Genomic DNA, 15341 nt, shown 5'->3' on the forward strand with positions numbered 1-15341 from the left:
TTTGCCATGCCTAGTCGGAGAACACGAACGTTGCGGTTCCTGAGCTGAGTGACACCTGTTGGGCTGGTCAGTGTGGGTCATCAAGAGGCTCACTTTGGACTTCGCTTACTGTGCAACCCGTGGTTGAACTACATGAATCGTAGTTGGCACCGCCGCAGTACTGGCCGTTCTGATATTTGCAGGTTCCGCTCACGCCATCACCCACAATCTCGACGGTGAACTTTTGCTTTGCGTCCGTGGTCGGCGAATTCTGGAACACTGATAACCATGCTGCGCCGTTGTTCCAGCCAACACCTATGTTCATGGGAGCGAAGTTGCCGGTTGGAGTTCCTGCGGTTCCCCACTGGCAGGCGTCCTCGACAGCGACACCAGCTGGGTTCACATAGTATTGTGCAGAGGTGCTGCCACCCTGCCATTTGTAGTAGTTGTCGGCATCGGGGCAGGTGAGATTGTTGGTGGATCCCGCTTCGACATTGACGGGGACGGTCTCACTTTCGGTTCCTGGGTAATCGGTACGGCAAACGGCCACATTCTTGGAGAGCTTATTCTGGACGAGAATGGTGACGGCTTCGGCACCGCGGATGCAAAGTCTCTTGGACAGGCCAGGGTTCGTGAGGTGAAGTTTGCCGCCGGAGCACTTGATACCACCAATGGACTGGCCGGTGGAGCCCTGGGTGGATGGCCATTGAGACTTTTGGTATCCGGCAGGGCATGCATACGAGCAGTAGTCGCCCTCTTCAGGGGACTGACCACTGGTCTTGGTCGAAATGTGCTCGTAGCCGCCAGAGTCGGAGCCTCCACTGCAGGTTTGAATACCAGTCCACCCTTTAAGGCCAGTCCATGGAACAGGGATGGCGCCATAATCAGACGGGAAAGTGGAGCAGTCCAATTCGCCGTCGGGAAAGTCGCGGTCGACACCGTCACCGCCAGAGTATGTGGGCGGTGATGGTTCTGATGGTGTCGATGAGGCTTCAGCCGCAGATGAGACTGGGACAGGAGACGAAGACGGCGCCGCGCTGCTGGTTGGCGCAACGGAGGTCGGGGGCGCAGAGCTTGCTGCGACAGGGGTGGAAGTCGGGACGACGTAGCTCGGAGGAGCATCGGCGAGTTCACCATTGTCGGCGAAGATCAGGGAGCCATTCTTGATTCCCTGCTGGACGTCCGCTTCAGAGATGGCGATACCATTCAGCACGTAGACGACCTCGACTGGGCCTGGGACGACGACCTGGTCGGGCACTGGATCGCGCTTGTGCTTGTGGAGGTGAGCATGGCCGTGCGCGTGCGCGTGAGGTTGAGCATTGGCGCAGATTATGGCTGCGGACAGCAGCGCAAACGAGAGGTGCATTGTCGGTAATATCGGTATTCAGGATGGGTGGTTCGAAAGAGGTCGCGAGGTGTTGGCTGTCGCAGGGTGTATCGTGGTAGGTTTCGGTTTGTTGCGGTGAAGCCACGATGGTGATGCGATCCGGCGGGTGGAAGAGCGAAGAGGTCGAAGTTTTGGTCGCGTCAAGATCGTGCTTGCGGTTTGCAATGGTATTGTCGTCGGAGGTGGCGGGCCGTGGAATGAACGTGGGGTTGATTTGGTTGGAGTCGAGTCGAGTCGGCGTTTGTCGTTGTTTATTCCAAAGAGTGAAATGAAGTCGAATACTTCAGGTGGAAGGTGCACAGCGGGTGAATGCGACGGCGACAGTACCTTAGTGAGGACTGAGGTTCTACGAAGGATGTGAAGATGTGGGCCGGGGGAGGCAACAAAAGATAATGAGCGAGGGAGGGCGCGAACACATTGGACGTCTCATTTCGGTAGCGTCACGGGAAATTAGCTTTGCACTTCCATCGCTTCGAGCCTTTGTTACCCCAGCCCAGCCCCGATTCTCGACCCAAACAACCACCAACCACGTCGATACAGTATTATGATATTGCAATACACTGTCGCCGTCGTGCGCTGCTCATCATCACCATCACATACACGTCGGTCCTGCTGCCCACGGAGTCTTCCCGGTTTGTTTCTCCACGGGTCTTCTGTTCCTGGCGGGAACACAACCTCAGGGCAAGTCACAAGACCATACTTTCAGTGACTACCTTAGTCTCACGCCTCGCGCGACCGACGGCGCACTTCTGTGTGTCTTTGTGCCGCAACAAAATTGCTGCTGTGCTTTGTCGAACAGGATCCCAGCACGACAGACGGGAGCACCGACGTGTCCAGCACGACCTCCGTTGCTATCTCCACTTTGTGATTATTGCTCCTGCTGGCCCGTGATGAGCAACGTGTCGACCACCGTGCAGGTTACGCAGGGCATCCCTTGGTGAACCGTGAAAGTGGTGTCACTTTCGCCCTTGCTGAGTTGACATGGTCTCGTGGTTGTTTGCCCTGCAGGATCGAAACCAGCAAAGCCAAATCGCAATGAAACGATCGCAATTGGCTCCATGGCTCGATCACGACAGCCTCATGGCTCAAGCCCTTGCGGTGCGATTGAAAAGGGAAACCAATGTACTTGCCACCTGTCAAGTGCATGTGTCTCTCGCATGGCTTGTGTATGGTTCATGGTTTGTTTGCATCAAGCAACGAGCTGTTGCCGCTCATCTTGATAGACTGTATTGAATGGTTGCATGAAATTATGACCCGATCGAGCCGAGGAAGTTTCGATCGTGAGGGTTCTTGTCCAGGAATCCCCTTGCATCGTTCGGCCACCGGCTTCGTCGGTTCGAAGACCGATGTTAGGGCACATAAGAATGGCTTCACATGGACATCATCACAAGGAGAGCTGTCTCGCAGAGCAGTGAGCAGTGACAATGAGGTCACGACGAGTTAGCGTCACAGCAGACGGACACCAAGGCCGCGTGAGTGTTGCATGGTGTCTCCAGGGACCAATATCTCCTCACATCGTCTCTCTGTACTCCTTGTTCCATTGTCCTGTCAGGAGTTGTTGCCTTGCTGCGATCGTTCACACGTGTGAGTGCCATGCGAGACTGCTCGTTGAACGATATCCGAAGTGCTTGGGAACGGGGCACCAGGCATAGACACCACGGCAGTCGTGCCAGTCTCACACGTGCTCATCGCTCTTCTCTGAGGCTCGATGGTTCGATGCTGCGGCACAATCGATGTATTGTCCGTCGATCAATCAGTAGAGAAGAGTAGAATTCGTACTTCGGCGACCAGTCCTATCCATGCTATGCGTTTTGCCGCTCAGGTCGTGAAAGCTATTTTTACATTCCCACTTCGATTCTTCTCAGGTCTGTACCCCAACGATCCCAAACTACGACCTCAATCCCAGCAAGAAGCTGCCTCCCTTTCCTCCACCACCGCCATCCGAGCTACCGCCAGGTAGGTACGTGACGTTGGGGTTGTTGGCCAACATCTGCGCGACATCCTTTTGCGTCTCGATTCTTCGAATCTGGATCAAACCGTCACCACTCTTCGCCACCGCCTTGGACACCACATCAGCAGCCTCTGCTTCACCCTCCGCGCGAATAACGCTGGCCTGACGCTCCTGCTCGGCCTTTTCGACGATAAACCGTGCGCGCTCCGCCTCTTGCTGTGCAATCTGCTTCTCCTCGACGGCCTTGGTGAATTCACGACCGAAGGTCATGTGTGTGATGCTGACATCTTCGAGGGCGATGTTGAACTCGGAGGCGCGCTTGAGGAGATCGGCGCGGATGCGGTTGGAGACGGCTTCACGTTGGGTGATGAGTTCGGCGGCGTCGAATTGGGCAACGATTGCTTTGAGGACTTCGTTTCCGATGGAGGGAAGAACACGCTCGTCGTAGTCTTGTCCGAGGTTCTGCGCGGTCGTTAGTTTGTATGACATGGTCGCAGCATATCTGCAGCATCTCTTACTTGGTAGATCTTGGGCAATTGTTGAACTTCCGGCCTGTGCAAGACTCTGAGCGTCAAGCTGACCATCTGCATGTCCTTGGATCCGGTCGTTGTGCTAATGTTGCGCGGTCGGGTTCGAACGTCAAATGTGATGGCCTTTTGTAGCCATGGTACCAGGAAATGTGTGCCCTCGTTCACGACCTGATCGCTCACACCTTGTAAACGATCGAAGATGACCGCACGAGTTCCTCCCTTGACATCGTAGATGGAGGCGGACGCCAACGAAAGTCCCGCCGCAGTGGGGATCGCCCACTTGTAGATGCTGTTGAGTGCCTGTGCCATGTTTGCGGGAATCGATTCGGAGGAGATGGAGGTGTGGTAGATGTCCGTTGATGAACTCGTGCAGTCGTGCCTGTCATCTGCGAAGCATGAAGCTTCGATGTTCAGCCAATCGGCAGGAGCCGCCAAGATCTGACAACGTCAAAGACCAGACTGAGTCTCTCGACTTCAAGCATATCGCCAGCGACACGAACGAATCGAACCAAGACACCTTGTCCAACACGAAGAAACAGTCAACATGAGAGTATCACAGATTCTGAGGTCAAGCGGTGGCGACCCGAAGCCTGGCGTGTGAGTCTCCCCTCAAAGACTTTGTCGATCGCGAAGGGCAAGGCCCACAAGCGCAGCGATGAGCACGAGGTCGAACAGCAGACCGTATGAGCACGGCTGACACAATCATAGCTATCTCGGCCCATGGGGTGCTCTAGGTACGACTCCTCCAGCGCGCGACGTCCGCGCACAGGCCCCGACGCCGACCGATATGACCGCACGAGACACGCGAGATACTAACAAGATACATCACAGGCTCCATGCCACAGAAGGGTGTCGTTCACTACGGTCTCGCTCCCAACCGACAGAAGCCTCTCGCTGGCGTGGCCAACGCCGCTGTCTTCAACACCTTCCGCCGCACCCGAAACCAGATCCTTTTCTGGTCTGTGCCTCTGATCATCGCATACGAATTGATGGAGTGGGCTACTGAGAGGTGAGTTGCGGCATCAGGAGATGTGGTGGCTTCGACATGGAGGAATTTGCGAAAGAGCTGGTGGATGATTAGAGCAATCGCAATGGGACACGGGTAGTGGAAATATATACTAACTGGACAACAGGAACCACTACTTGAACTCGAAGGCTGGTCGCGCCGAGTACGCTGACGAGGAGTAAAAGAGCATGCGAGCAGTGGGGGAAGGTGACATTGAGGAGTCTCGATTGTGTACATATCACACCCTAGAAGCGAAGGAGGAGTTGTAACAACAACATTGTCTTGATCACCCACTTCATTACACAAGTTGGAGTCCTGCAAGGAAGAGCCGAAAGAACACCGATAAGCCGAGAACACGATGGCCTGGTCCACTTATGCGCACTCTCCTGGCCACTTCAGCGTGTATCCGAAAACTGTCCTTCGAAGCAACTCGTCCTGGATAGGTGCGTTAGCAATATGCTCGTGGCTTGGGACAAAAACCAAGAAGACTCACTCCTCGATCCTCCTCAAACATGACCTTTTCCATGACCTTCTCCAGGATCTTCTCAACGGTGAATCCACCCTCCCGAGCCAAGTCGAAAAACGCCAGATCCTTCTCAAGCAGCCATGGCCGATATGGAGTGAAGAATACCAATGCTTGGGCGTCAGAGGTCTTCTTCAGCGTCTGTTGAATACTGAGGAGCAATCTCGCGTGCTCTGAATGATTGAAAAGCACATCCGCCAGTATCAGCAAATCAAACCCAGCTTCACTCTCAGCCTCTGGGAGGAACCCCTTCACCTTCGCCGCTTCAGCTCCCCAAAGATAACCCGCCGCATGAATGTTCCTCGGTTGTGGTACGAGCTTGCAGTTCTTCTCCAGATTCTCGATCAGATCGGCATCTGGGTAGTCGGTGACCACAACCTGCTTCGCTCCATTTGTGGCGCAGATTATACTGGGCAGACCTGCGCCTGCGCCAAGTTCGAGGACGGTCTTGTTCGAAATTAGAGTGTCTTTGTTGAGCTCGAGGTAATCTGCTATTGTGCGGCCGGCGTTCCATAGGAGGTGTCCCTATCCACTTGGTCAAAATCGTCCGGGCATGTTTGGGAAATGTGAAAGCTGAACGTTGGAAGTCGAACGCAGAGCAATTGCGGAGAAAGCGGAAGAAGACAAAGTCTCGCCGCTAAACGATGCTGGATAGTTCTGTGTATGAATCGTCGAAGCGAGTCTCCCTCACATTTTCTCAATTAGGAAGGAGCGAACAACTTACCCACAATGGATTTTGTCCAACCAGATTTAGTTTGAGAACATCACCATTCAAAGTCTTGTGTTCGACTTGCGTTGGCTCTTTGTCCGGCCTGTAGTAATCCGTGGGTTCTTGGAAGAGATCATCCCACGTCTCTTCCGGCTCCGAGTCGGACATCAAGGTTCAAAGGTCAATTGACCTCTTCACGTCACCATGCTTTGGAGGCGGTCTGCATGCGGTGGTGATGAGCAAGGGCGTGAGCAGGTCGGGTCGAAGGACCACTCCTTGAGTTTTTCGATATCCTGCCTATTGACGACGGAATGCGAGTCGTCGAAACAAAGACCTTGAGAAATATGTTCGGATAGTGTACCGAAGATTTTCGCAAGCCCGATCTGCTGCAAGCGTGCGGACCAAGGGACGAGAAACGGGATGCCTGCCTCGACTTCACACCAAATGCCGACGCAGATCACGCTTCAACGTCAGCTTGTCGGTCTAGATCTAGGGTCAACTATACCCCGTCCATCCATATCTCGACTGCCGTGTGATTGTCTTTGTTTGTGCAAGTATGCGACACTGCTTCCCTCCACGAAAAGTCCAAACATTCATTCCCTCGTCGTCCCAAAGACGCACCCGCGGGCACTCCCGAAAACTTGCTCACAAATCGGCATTACCACTCCGGACGGTAAGTCTTCGCCCACTGCATGCTTATTGCTGGACGATTGCATTGCCGCCGCGTGTTGGAGCTGTGAAGCTGTCCCTGGGCGGTTCGGGAGAACCCACGCTCACACCTGGTACTGTTCATCATCGGACGGACTACCATCCTTGACTTCAACATCCCACCGTGGACCACGCACTCGGGCATACGATCAACATCACACATACTGGACTTGGGCCTGGAGATCTCCGCCTGACACATGCCAGCTGAAAGGTTGAGATTGGTAATTCGTGGCGCTTGCCACGCCGACTTCAAGCATGGACCAAGATAAGCCCTTCAAGACGATCGAGGTCGTAGACTCGCGCACGAATCAGGTCTGCAAAGTGGCATGCATGTCCTGTATTCGGGGTCACCGTACAACCTCCTGCGGGATTCCGGTGTGCCGCACAAAAGTTTTCTGGACGGTGAAACGACCGGGTCGACCGTCGAATTCATGTACATGTCGATATGGCGCTACTGGTGGCTGCAAGTGCGTTGTGGCCCGATCTGCATGTCCTCACAAGTCAAAAAAGGGCGAGAAACGATCAGGCGAATGTCGGTGCGACGAGTTGGGAAGGTACTGTTGTTTGCTGGAGCCGCAGCACTGGAACGCATTGCTGGCACTGCAGAAGCCCATGGTGAACTTCTTCCCTTCGCGAGAAGCTCTGGAGTCGAGACCAATAGCGCCGACGCCAACATCACATCCACCGACCCCGGCATACTCAATAGGGAGTCCTCAGTCCGCGAACGGTATTCCTGCTACGCCCAATCTTCACACCACAAATGGCTACCACGCCTACCAGCACATGCCATCGAGTACATTGACACCTCGGTTTGGCATGATGGGTATTGGCGCACCACAAGGCTCTGAGCAACACACCACTCCGGATCTGTTGGCATGGAATAACCAAGCTCTGCCAGCTCCACGCGAGTTGCAACTTCCTCCATTATACGAAGCAGTACAGGCCGAACGAAAGTCGTGTTGTCAACAATCTCCTCCACCCGCACAGCCTCTCCATTCTCCCTCATTACCTATGGACCCGCCATTTCAACGAATGGACTCCTTGCCGGAACTGTCCTTCACACAAAACTACACCAACATGCACGAACCAGTCACCTTGCCAGCCGCATCACGGCCGTCCTCGCCACGCACGTACGTAGCACCAGCGTTCGACTTCGACCGCATGCAGGCAGAATACCTTGCCCATCAGTTCCCATCAGCAATCTGCCAGAACTGTGGCCTGAGCGGATGTACGTGCAGGAGTTGCCCTCCGATCTTCCAAAGCTATGGCACGACGAGCTGGGCACAATGTTGCGGACGGAAACACGCTCGGGACGTCCAGCCGATTCCCGTGGCGGCCAAAATCCCACGGACAGAAAACTACGCCGGTGAGGGACTCCGAGCACCAGCACCTCCGAGTTACGTCCTAGAAGGCTCGTACTCGCAAGCGCCGTCTTATGCGCTGGAGCCTCAAGCCTATACCCAGTTCAACGACATCGGACTACCTCCGCCGACAGCGCAATCAGAATTTCCAAACTTTGAGCTCGATCCAGGGCTACTATTACCGGATACTGGCCAGTCATTGGACATCAGCGACTTTCTGCTGTCGGATCTTGATCGATCGAGTCAGGCGACGTCCCAACAGGAAGGCGTCAAAGGAGGTGGAAGTGGAGGCGGAAGTGGAGGCGGAAGTGGAGGCGGAAGTGGAGGCGGATGCGGAGGATGCTGTCGTGATTGAGCTGTGGAGAATGATCGATCGTCACGTCGAGTTGGAAGAGAAGAAAGATCCTCTACTCTCTCCTCTCGATGGCATCACCTAATTTAGACTCGGAGAATCGCACTGAGCATCTGTCATTCTTCAAAACGACAGACTGCAATATGGGAAGAAACGTTTGTGTGCCAATTGTTTCCGCGGCATTTTGTATCTAGCAGGACACAGCATGGAAGGCGTTCGAACGCTTGCTACCACTCGGACGACGAATAAATGAAGCATCACCACACTCATCACTTCGATTAGAACCACAAGCTCGAGACGCCAGGTTTTGTTGAAGATGACGATATGCATCATTGCTGCCGACCTGGGATTCTCCTTATTATCAAGCTCTATATAGCTCTCCTCCACCTAGAAGCCCAGCTTTGCATCAAATAATGGACATCTCCATTGCTCCTTCCAATTCATCGCTCGTTCCTACTATGTACCCTTTCGCTTGCTCCCTTAGACCCTTCGCTGCTGCCCACCTGTCTGTTGCACTCGATGCTTGCCACACGAAGCTCATGCATGACCAGGCGCGAGACTGAAGCCGCTGAGCACTTGTCCACGATACGCACGACGATCAGCTCCTTCGCTTCAACGCATAAGCCCTTCCCACATCGACGGTCCGCAACTTCTCCGCCGTAAGATTATAGCCCTTCCTCCTGAACACCTTCTGCCTCACCACCACGAACACCAAGTCTGCCCGCTTTTCAATGGATCCAGAAACAACAGCGAAGTGAAGAAGGAAAGGAACCAGCGAAAAAAAAAAAAAGACCCAGCAACATCTCAATTCTTACTCGGCGGGCCCACACCAAAATACAGTCCCAACACCAACGCAACAATACACACAATCGCCACGCAAATCCACAGACACCACCACTTCATCTTCCTCGCCCGCCTCGCCGACGCGATTCCCGAGTCGAGCTGCTTGTTGCCCGCTTCCGTGTCGTCCTTGACCTTGGCCGTGTGCGTCTCCGCGACGGCGACGGCTTCTTCCTGCACCACCACGGCGGTCGCGAGATCCTCCATCAGCTGGTTCAGTTCGATGAGCGTCTTTTCGATCTTTTGAATGTCGTTGTGGCGAGCGCGGACGGAGCCGAGGACTGTGCTTGCGGTGGCGGAGCGGTTGGATTTGAGCTGTGCAGGAAGTTAGTGTCATCATTGAGGGCCATTGAAAGGTGTGTCATGGCTTACCGCCGTCTGGAAAACACCCTCATTACCCCAATCCGCCTCGGACGCTTCTTGAACTTCCTGCTCCGTCGCCTCCGGGTTGACAATCCGGTACTGCCGTGCGATTTGCTCCCGGTAGCGCTTCTCATAGTTGAGTTCCTCGACCCGATACTCCTGCAACTGTTTATTGAAGCTCGACTTGAGCTGTCCGACCTGCGTGTTCTTGACGTTGTTGTTCTGGCTTTGCGCGGCGTCGCGCTCGAGGAACTTGATCTGGTCCTTGATGCCCGTGTTGAGAACCTGCGTCTGGCTGATCATGGACTCGAGTTGCGCCGATGAGGCCGTGTCGGGCGATGAGAGCGTGCGCTGGTGCGCCGAGGCGATTTGGCCCACATGTGTGGTCAAGGTGCGGATGTCGGCCTTGACGGCTTCCACGCGCGAGAGGAAGTCCGAGTTGGACATCACTGTGCGGCTCGCGGGAACGTACTCGACGGCGAGGCCGGGCACGGCGGGATTGCCTTGGATCGCATGCGGGGCGGGCGCGGCGGTCTCGTAGTTTTGCTGTTGTTGCGACGAGCCATTATTGTAGGCCGCGCCGCCGTAGGGATTCGATGCGCCGTAGCCGCCGGCACCCTCTTGCTGCTGCTGTTCGTAGGGATTCCCGCCGTAGCCCGAGTACTGGTTGTAGTTCGACATGGTGGCGGCGACGGTGGACGGTGGAGGATGAGCGCGCGTACAGTCAGTCTACCGTCGTCGAGCAAATGAGCAATGAATGGGTGTAAGAAACCGGGTCGGGTAATCCCGCCTGCTCGGATCCGCCGGTTACTGCGACACGACTCCGAGGATGCCGCCGGGTGTTGTCTCTTGGTGATGGTGGGTGTACATCTATAATGAATGACAGAACATCGATATTTGTTTGGCCCCAGGCGGTTTGGAAGAAATGGTTCGTGGGGTGAAACTGCAAGGAGAACAGGTCGAGCACAAGCATGCGCCCCATGCGCCCATGCGACAGCTCCAGCCTCCAGCCGAGTACTGTACCTGTCGCAGAATCAAGTCCGTGTCTACTCCACTCCTTGGAGGATTTGTTTCATCATCTACAGGATACCGGCATCTCCATTCGCAGACGTTCCTACTGCAGCATATGTGTGTGAGGCTACCATGCCGTCCGCACGTGTCGCATCCAGAACCGCCCTCGTGGCTGCAACGAGCAGTGTCAGGACGAACGCTATCGGACGAGAAACGGTAAAAAAAAAAAAGAATCCATTCGATCAATGGGTATTCGTTTCGCAATTCAATTCGGTCGATCGGAACACTTCTGATCTTCTGCCAAACGGACTGCCTCGTCGCTAACAAGACTTTCGACGTCGCTCCCATGTCGCTCACGGAGGGGAGTATTACCAAGCTGCACCGCATCGCCACGCTGACCATATCAACACTCACAAGTGTTCTTCTTGAAGTGGAAGGTCGTCCTCCTAGCAGCATCCGCCGGTCGCATGCCGCACCAGCACCCTGAAATCCTTCACAACACTCATAATCCGATATCGCCCAAGTCCCTCGACAAGCACGCCATCTGCGCCCGTTTTGCCGCTTCCGCCACGAGGTTGAAATCTTGAAGGAACGACTTCGTGTTCGATGCCTCCGCACTACCTCCTCTTTGTCCCATGAACTGCGATGATGCGGATTGCGTTTGTTGTTGATGTGACGCCGGTAATCGTTGTTGCGCCGGATGTGAGGTTGGCGGTTGTGTTGTGATCGAGGGTGGAAAGTATTGTGACATTGGTTGCGTTGCTAATGGAGAAGGCATCGGTGCTGACATTGTCGATTGTTGGGAGTTGACGGAGGAGAGGGAGGCGAGCGAGCTGGAGCTTTGGAAGACGGAGGTTGCTTGGGAGGAAGACGTTTGTGAGGATTGTTGCTGCGGATAGGATGGTCGGTGTGGTTGTGAATGCTGTCTTGAGGAGTCCATGCCTGTTATGTGGAAGAGGCGATGGAGGTAGGCAGCGGTGAGGTCGTTGTTTGTATGTCTACTGAAGGGAATCAGGCTAAGGTATCGTCCGTGGGTGGTTCAAAAGGCCTCGGAGGAGACAATGCAGTAGCGCGGCTTTGGTCGGTATTTGAACGGAATGTGATGGCCGAGGGAGACAACGACAAGGTACGGGCTCGATTGCGGACTGCGGATTGCGGGGAGGCGAAAGGTAAAGTGGATTCTTTTGGCAGGGAAGACGTGATAAAGAAGGTGCAGGGAAGAGAGACGGCCGAGGCATATGATGATGAAGTTTCACGCATGGGGAGATCTCGCAACAATGCACAATGCGGTCGGCCGATCACAGGCTGCGGAATGAATCCTCCGTCGGTGGTTTCGCGTGTTTTGCCTGCGGAGGATCTTCCTTGTCGCTCGGTCTTGTCTCGTGTCAAGGAAGAGGCGATCTTCTGCTCGGATAGGAAACTTCACCACACCACGATCTCTCGCCTCGGTTTGCGCCGGCAGAAGGTATTGCCGTTCAAGAGGCTGATCGGGAAGTTCTCTTGCGCGGATTGGGGAAAGTTTGATGGAATGACTATTGGAGAGGCGTGTGGAGGCGGGCAAAAGGAGGACAACTTACAAGCAAGACCTTGGTACAGTGACGGGTGCCTGCATTGGCGGGCATACCGTACATACCGTACATAACTCATGCAATCGAAGCAGCATCGAAGTCTCAATTTCAGAGGTCAAGCGTCTTCTTTTGCGGGGCGATTGAACGCAGCCGAGATATCCCCGCGTCTCGGCTTTCCTCTTCAAGCTTCGCGGAGACAACTCCTGCTCGCCTGCCAACATCACATTCAAGATCACACGGCCGACTGAAAATTCACGAACATGACATAGCCATTTCTAGCATTCTCCACAACAATGCCGGTAAGTGACGGCAACATCAATGCATGACATTGACATACATCCTCCCATCTCTCGCTAACCCGCCTCGTGATACAGCTGATCCTACTCTCCGGATGTAAGTCAAACCAATGCCAAGACATATCAAACCAACCCGGAACCAAACCACTGATATGCGTCGTCTCTGTCCTCAACAGACCCTTCCAGCGGCAAAACCACCCGCAGCCAGCAATTGATCACCTACCTCAACCAACAAATCCTCAACTCCCCAGAACCACGAATCAAACGCCTAAAAGTAGTCCACATCACCGACGACAACCTAGGCCTCTCTCGCGATGTCTACGCCGCCGCCCGTCCCGAAAAGGACGCCCGCGCGACCTTTTCCTCCGCCATCAAACGCGTCTTGGATCAGGACACCATCGTCGTGGCAGACGGCATGAACTACATCAAAGGATTCCGCTACCAACTCTACTGCGAAGCGAAAGCCATGCAAACGACCAACTGCGTCGTACACATCGGCGCGCCGCCCGATCAATGCCGGATGTGGAACCAGAGCCGCGAGGAAAGGGAGCGGTATGCGGAGGAGGTCTTTGAGAATCTGGTCTTCCGCTACGAGGAGCCGAATGGCATGTCTCGATGGGATGCGCCGCTGTTTACGGTCCCACTGGAGGACGCCGAACCACCCTGCGAGGCGATCTGGGAGGCCATGATCGGATCCGACGGCAAAGCGAAAGTGGTCCGGCCGAATGCCGCGACGGTGTTGAAGCCCGCGGCGGAGCAGAATTATCTGTATGAATTGGACAAGACGACATCAGATGTGATTGGGCTGATTACGGGTTGGCTGGGAGATCATGAGGGAGAGGGAGGTGGCGAGGTCGGGGTACCGGGTTCGGAGAAGGAGATCAATTTACCGGTCAATTCGCCTTCGTTGCCGCAGTTGCAGAGGTTGAGGAGGCAGTTCATTCAATTGAATCGGCAGCATACGCTGGGAAAGAGCAGGATCCGGGATCTCTTCGTCGACTACCTGAACGACTCGTTTGAAAGTTGAGAGAAGAATTTGGTCAAAAAGCATTTGCATAGTCTTGGCGAGTTAGCGATCAGCATCAGTACCGACAGCACGAATACAACCCAGTCACCGGACTCTCCCCTGGCTCCATACAAACCACCATCTTCTCTTCCCCGTCAGCAAGCCACCCTTCCCATAGACACTCCGCGACATCCCCTGAGATACGTCCGTCATTCCTCGCGAGCGCAATCTCAAACGCAACCATTTGATGGACCATGTTCATGCCGATCACCGCGCACGCCTCGAGGTATACACGCAGTACACCACCCAGAGGCTGAGCTTGGTCTTCGATGAAAGCTAGACGCTGGTGTGGAATAGCGCAATTCCAGTCGAAAGTGGCGACTCGGTACTCCGTGCCGTTGTGGCAGAGGTCATATCTCACCTCCGTTTCATCCGAGTTGATCCTGCGAAGCAGATCAAATGGAGGTAAATGTCCGCCGAACATGGGTAGTGAAAGCCGAGAAATATCGTCGAAAGGAAGTGGCGAGCTTGCGGCGGGATCACACGCCAGATCCCAAGTTACATTGTCTGTAGCTGAGTTGTGCCCCGAACAGAGCTGTGGCGACATTCTAGTAGGCGGTCTTGATATCACCTCTGCCAGCACAGCCGCTCGCGGATGACTGATGATATGATCCAGGACGGACTGAGGACCGCGGAGCTCCCTCAGATGGCTATTCGAGTAGATCCTACGACGGCCCAGTACAGGAGTCTCCGGCATTTGGGGAATATCTCCTTCGGAGCGAGTTCTGTGCCGAGCGGGAGCAGTTGAAGGAGCGTCGATTTGGCGAAACGAAATGTCGTGAAGTGCCAAAAGGGGTTCGTTGTGTTCAGGACTGTCCACCACAGATCGCCGTGAAGTGGAAGCGTTAATGAGTGTTCCGCCGCTCAGAGACGAAACCGGCGACTGGAAGTTGAGGTTGATGGACCCTCCCTCGTGAAGGGGGCTAGGCTCGACCACAGGAGCGTGCGAAATTTGCTGAGCTGATCGTTCAGGCATTTCGGCCGGTCCTGGACTGAACCACGGAACCCGGCGGCGCGCAGCAGCTTCGAGTTCAGGATCAGGAGGACTGTAAGTCTCCGGCCAGCGACGTCGGGCGATGCAATGGATGATGAAGTTCATGGCATTCCCTGCCGAACTTGGAGACCCTGCAGTGATGTCGGTCGATGACGAGTGGGGTGACTGGATAGCTGAGTCCGACTGATCCCCAAGGACCGGACTAAGTCTCGCGCTCAGCAACGTTTCTCTTGCCGACGGACCAGAGGGAGACACCAGGGTCCCAGGAGCCCAGGCGTGGGTGACTGACGTGCGTGGAAGAGCGGTATACGTCGGCAGAGGGGCAGCTGGGTCTGTTCGACGGGGATCGTACAAGTACGGAAGTCTCCCGGGCGAGTTCATATATGAGCCGGGCCACGTGCCACGCGGGACACTGTGGACGAGATCTTGCACGTCCGTGACTGGCCGCGGTTGTAGATGATGCGAAGACTACTCTGCAGGTTGGGCGGCAGGGAGAGCGAAGACTGGTTCTCGAGTTCTGGGAAGCCAATACTGAGATGCGCCGTTCGTGTCTGGAATGGGTACAAGCAGTGGACGTAAGTTGTGATCCCTGATGAGGAGCTGCACTCTGCTTTCAGAGGGAGGCGGCAAGGCTGGCTCGTAGAGGACTCCCCCGACAGGTGAGCGTTGCAAGGCCTCACCCTGTCGCAAGGCCTCA

The 15341-nt window shown here is 55.0% G+C and overlaps 6 protein-coding genes across 6 annotated transcripts; 2 read left to right on the plus strand and 4 right to left on the minus strand.

Moving 5' to 3' along the window:
- Positions 1 to 10: 10 nt before the first annotated feature.
- Positions 11 to 1702, minus strand: MYCGRDRAFT_66023 (uncharacterized protein; the record flags this gene model as incomplete). The annotated part of the gene is made up of 2 exons (XM_003857346.1): positions 11 to 55; positions 110 to 1702. 2 exons carry the CDS (start codon positions 1343 to 1345, stop codon positions 11 to 13), a joined length of 1281 nt encoding a protein of 426 aa, XP_003857394.1.
- A 1552-nt stretch (positions 1703 to 3254) lies between these two features.
- MYCGRDRAFT_66025 (uncharacterized protein) lies at positions 3255 to 4196 on the minus strand (the record flags this gene model as incomplete). The annotated part of the gene is made up of 2 exons (XM_003857345.1): positions 3255 to 3779; positions 3836 to 4196. The coding sequence occupies 2 exons, from the start codon at positions 4154 to 4156 to the stop codon at positions 3255 to 3257; spliced, it is 846 nt and encodes a 281-aa protein (XP_003857393.1).
- Positions 4197 to 4342: 146 nt separating this feature from the next.
- Positions 4343 to 5145, plus strand: MYCGRDRAFT_66030 (uncharacterized protein; the record flags this gene model as incomplete). The annotated part of the gene is made up of 4 exons (XM_003856216.1): positions 4343 to 4444; positions 4556 to 4581; positions 4679 to 4856; positions 4981 to 5145. 4 exons carry the CDS (start codon positions 4392 to 4394, stop codon positions 5033 to 5035), a joined length of 312 nt encoding a protein of 103 aa, XP_003856264.1.
- Positions 5146 to 5225: 80 nt separating this feature from the next.
- MYCGRDRAFT_31648 (uncharacterized protein) lies at positions 5226 to 6253 on the minus strand (the record flags this gene model as incomplete). The annotated part of the gene is made up of 3 exons (XM_003857344.1): positions 5226 to 5288; positions 5347 to 5901; positions 6101 to 6253. The coding sequence occupies 3 exons, from the start codon at positions 6251 to 6253 to the stop codon at positions 5226 to 5228; spliced, it is 771 nt and encodes a 256-aa protein (XP_003857392.1).
- A 3057-nt stretch (positions 6254 to 9310) lies between these two features.
- MYCGRDRAFT_66031 (uncharacterized protein) lies at positions 9311 to 10399 on the minus strand (the record flags this gene model as incomplete). The annotated part of the gene is made up of 2 exons (XM_003857343.1): positions 9311 to 9661; positions 9719 to 10399. 2 exons carry the CDS (start codon positions 10388 to 10390, stop codon positions 9311 to 9313), a joined length of 1023 nt encoding a protein of 340 aa, XP_003857391.1.
- Positions 10400 to 12581: 2182 nt separating this feature from the next.
- On the plus strand, positions 12582 to 13611 carry MYCGRDRAFT_107183 (uncharacterized protein; the record flags this gene model as incomplete). The annotated part of the gene is made up of 3 exons (XM_003856217.1): positions 12582 to 12587; positions 12663 to 12681; positions 12761 to 13611. The coding sequence occupies 3 exons, from the start codon at positions 12582 to 12584 to the stop codon at positions 13609 to 13611; spliced, it is 876 nt and encodes a 291-aa protein (XP_003856265.1).
- Positions 13612 to 15341: the final 1730 nt, after the last annotated feature.

Source organism: Zymoseptoria tritici, chromosome 1 (assembly GCF_000219625.1).
Source record: "Zymoseptoria tritici IPO323 chromosome 1, whole genome shotgun sequence".
In the NCBI taxonomy this organism is placed as follows: domain Eukaryota; kingdom Fungi; phylum Ascomycota; class Dothideomycetes; order Mycosphaerellales; family Mycosphaerellaceae; genus Zymoseptoria; species Zymoseptoria tritici.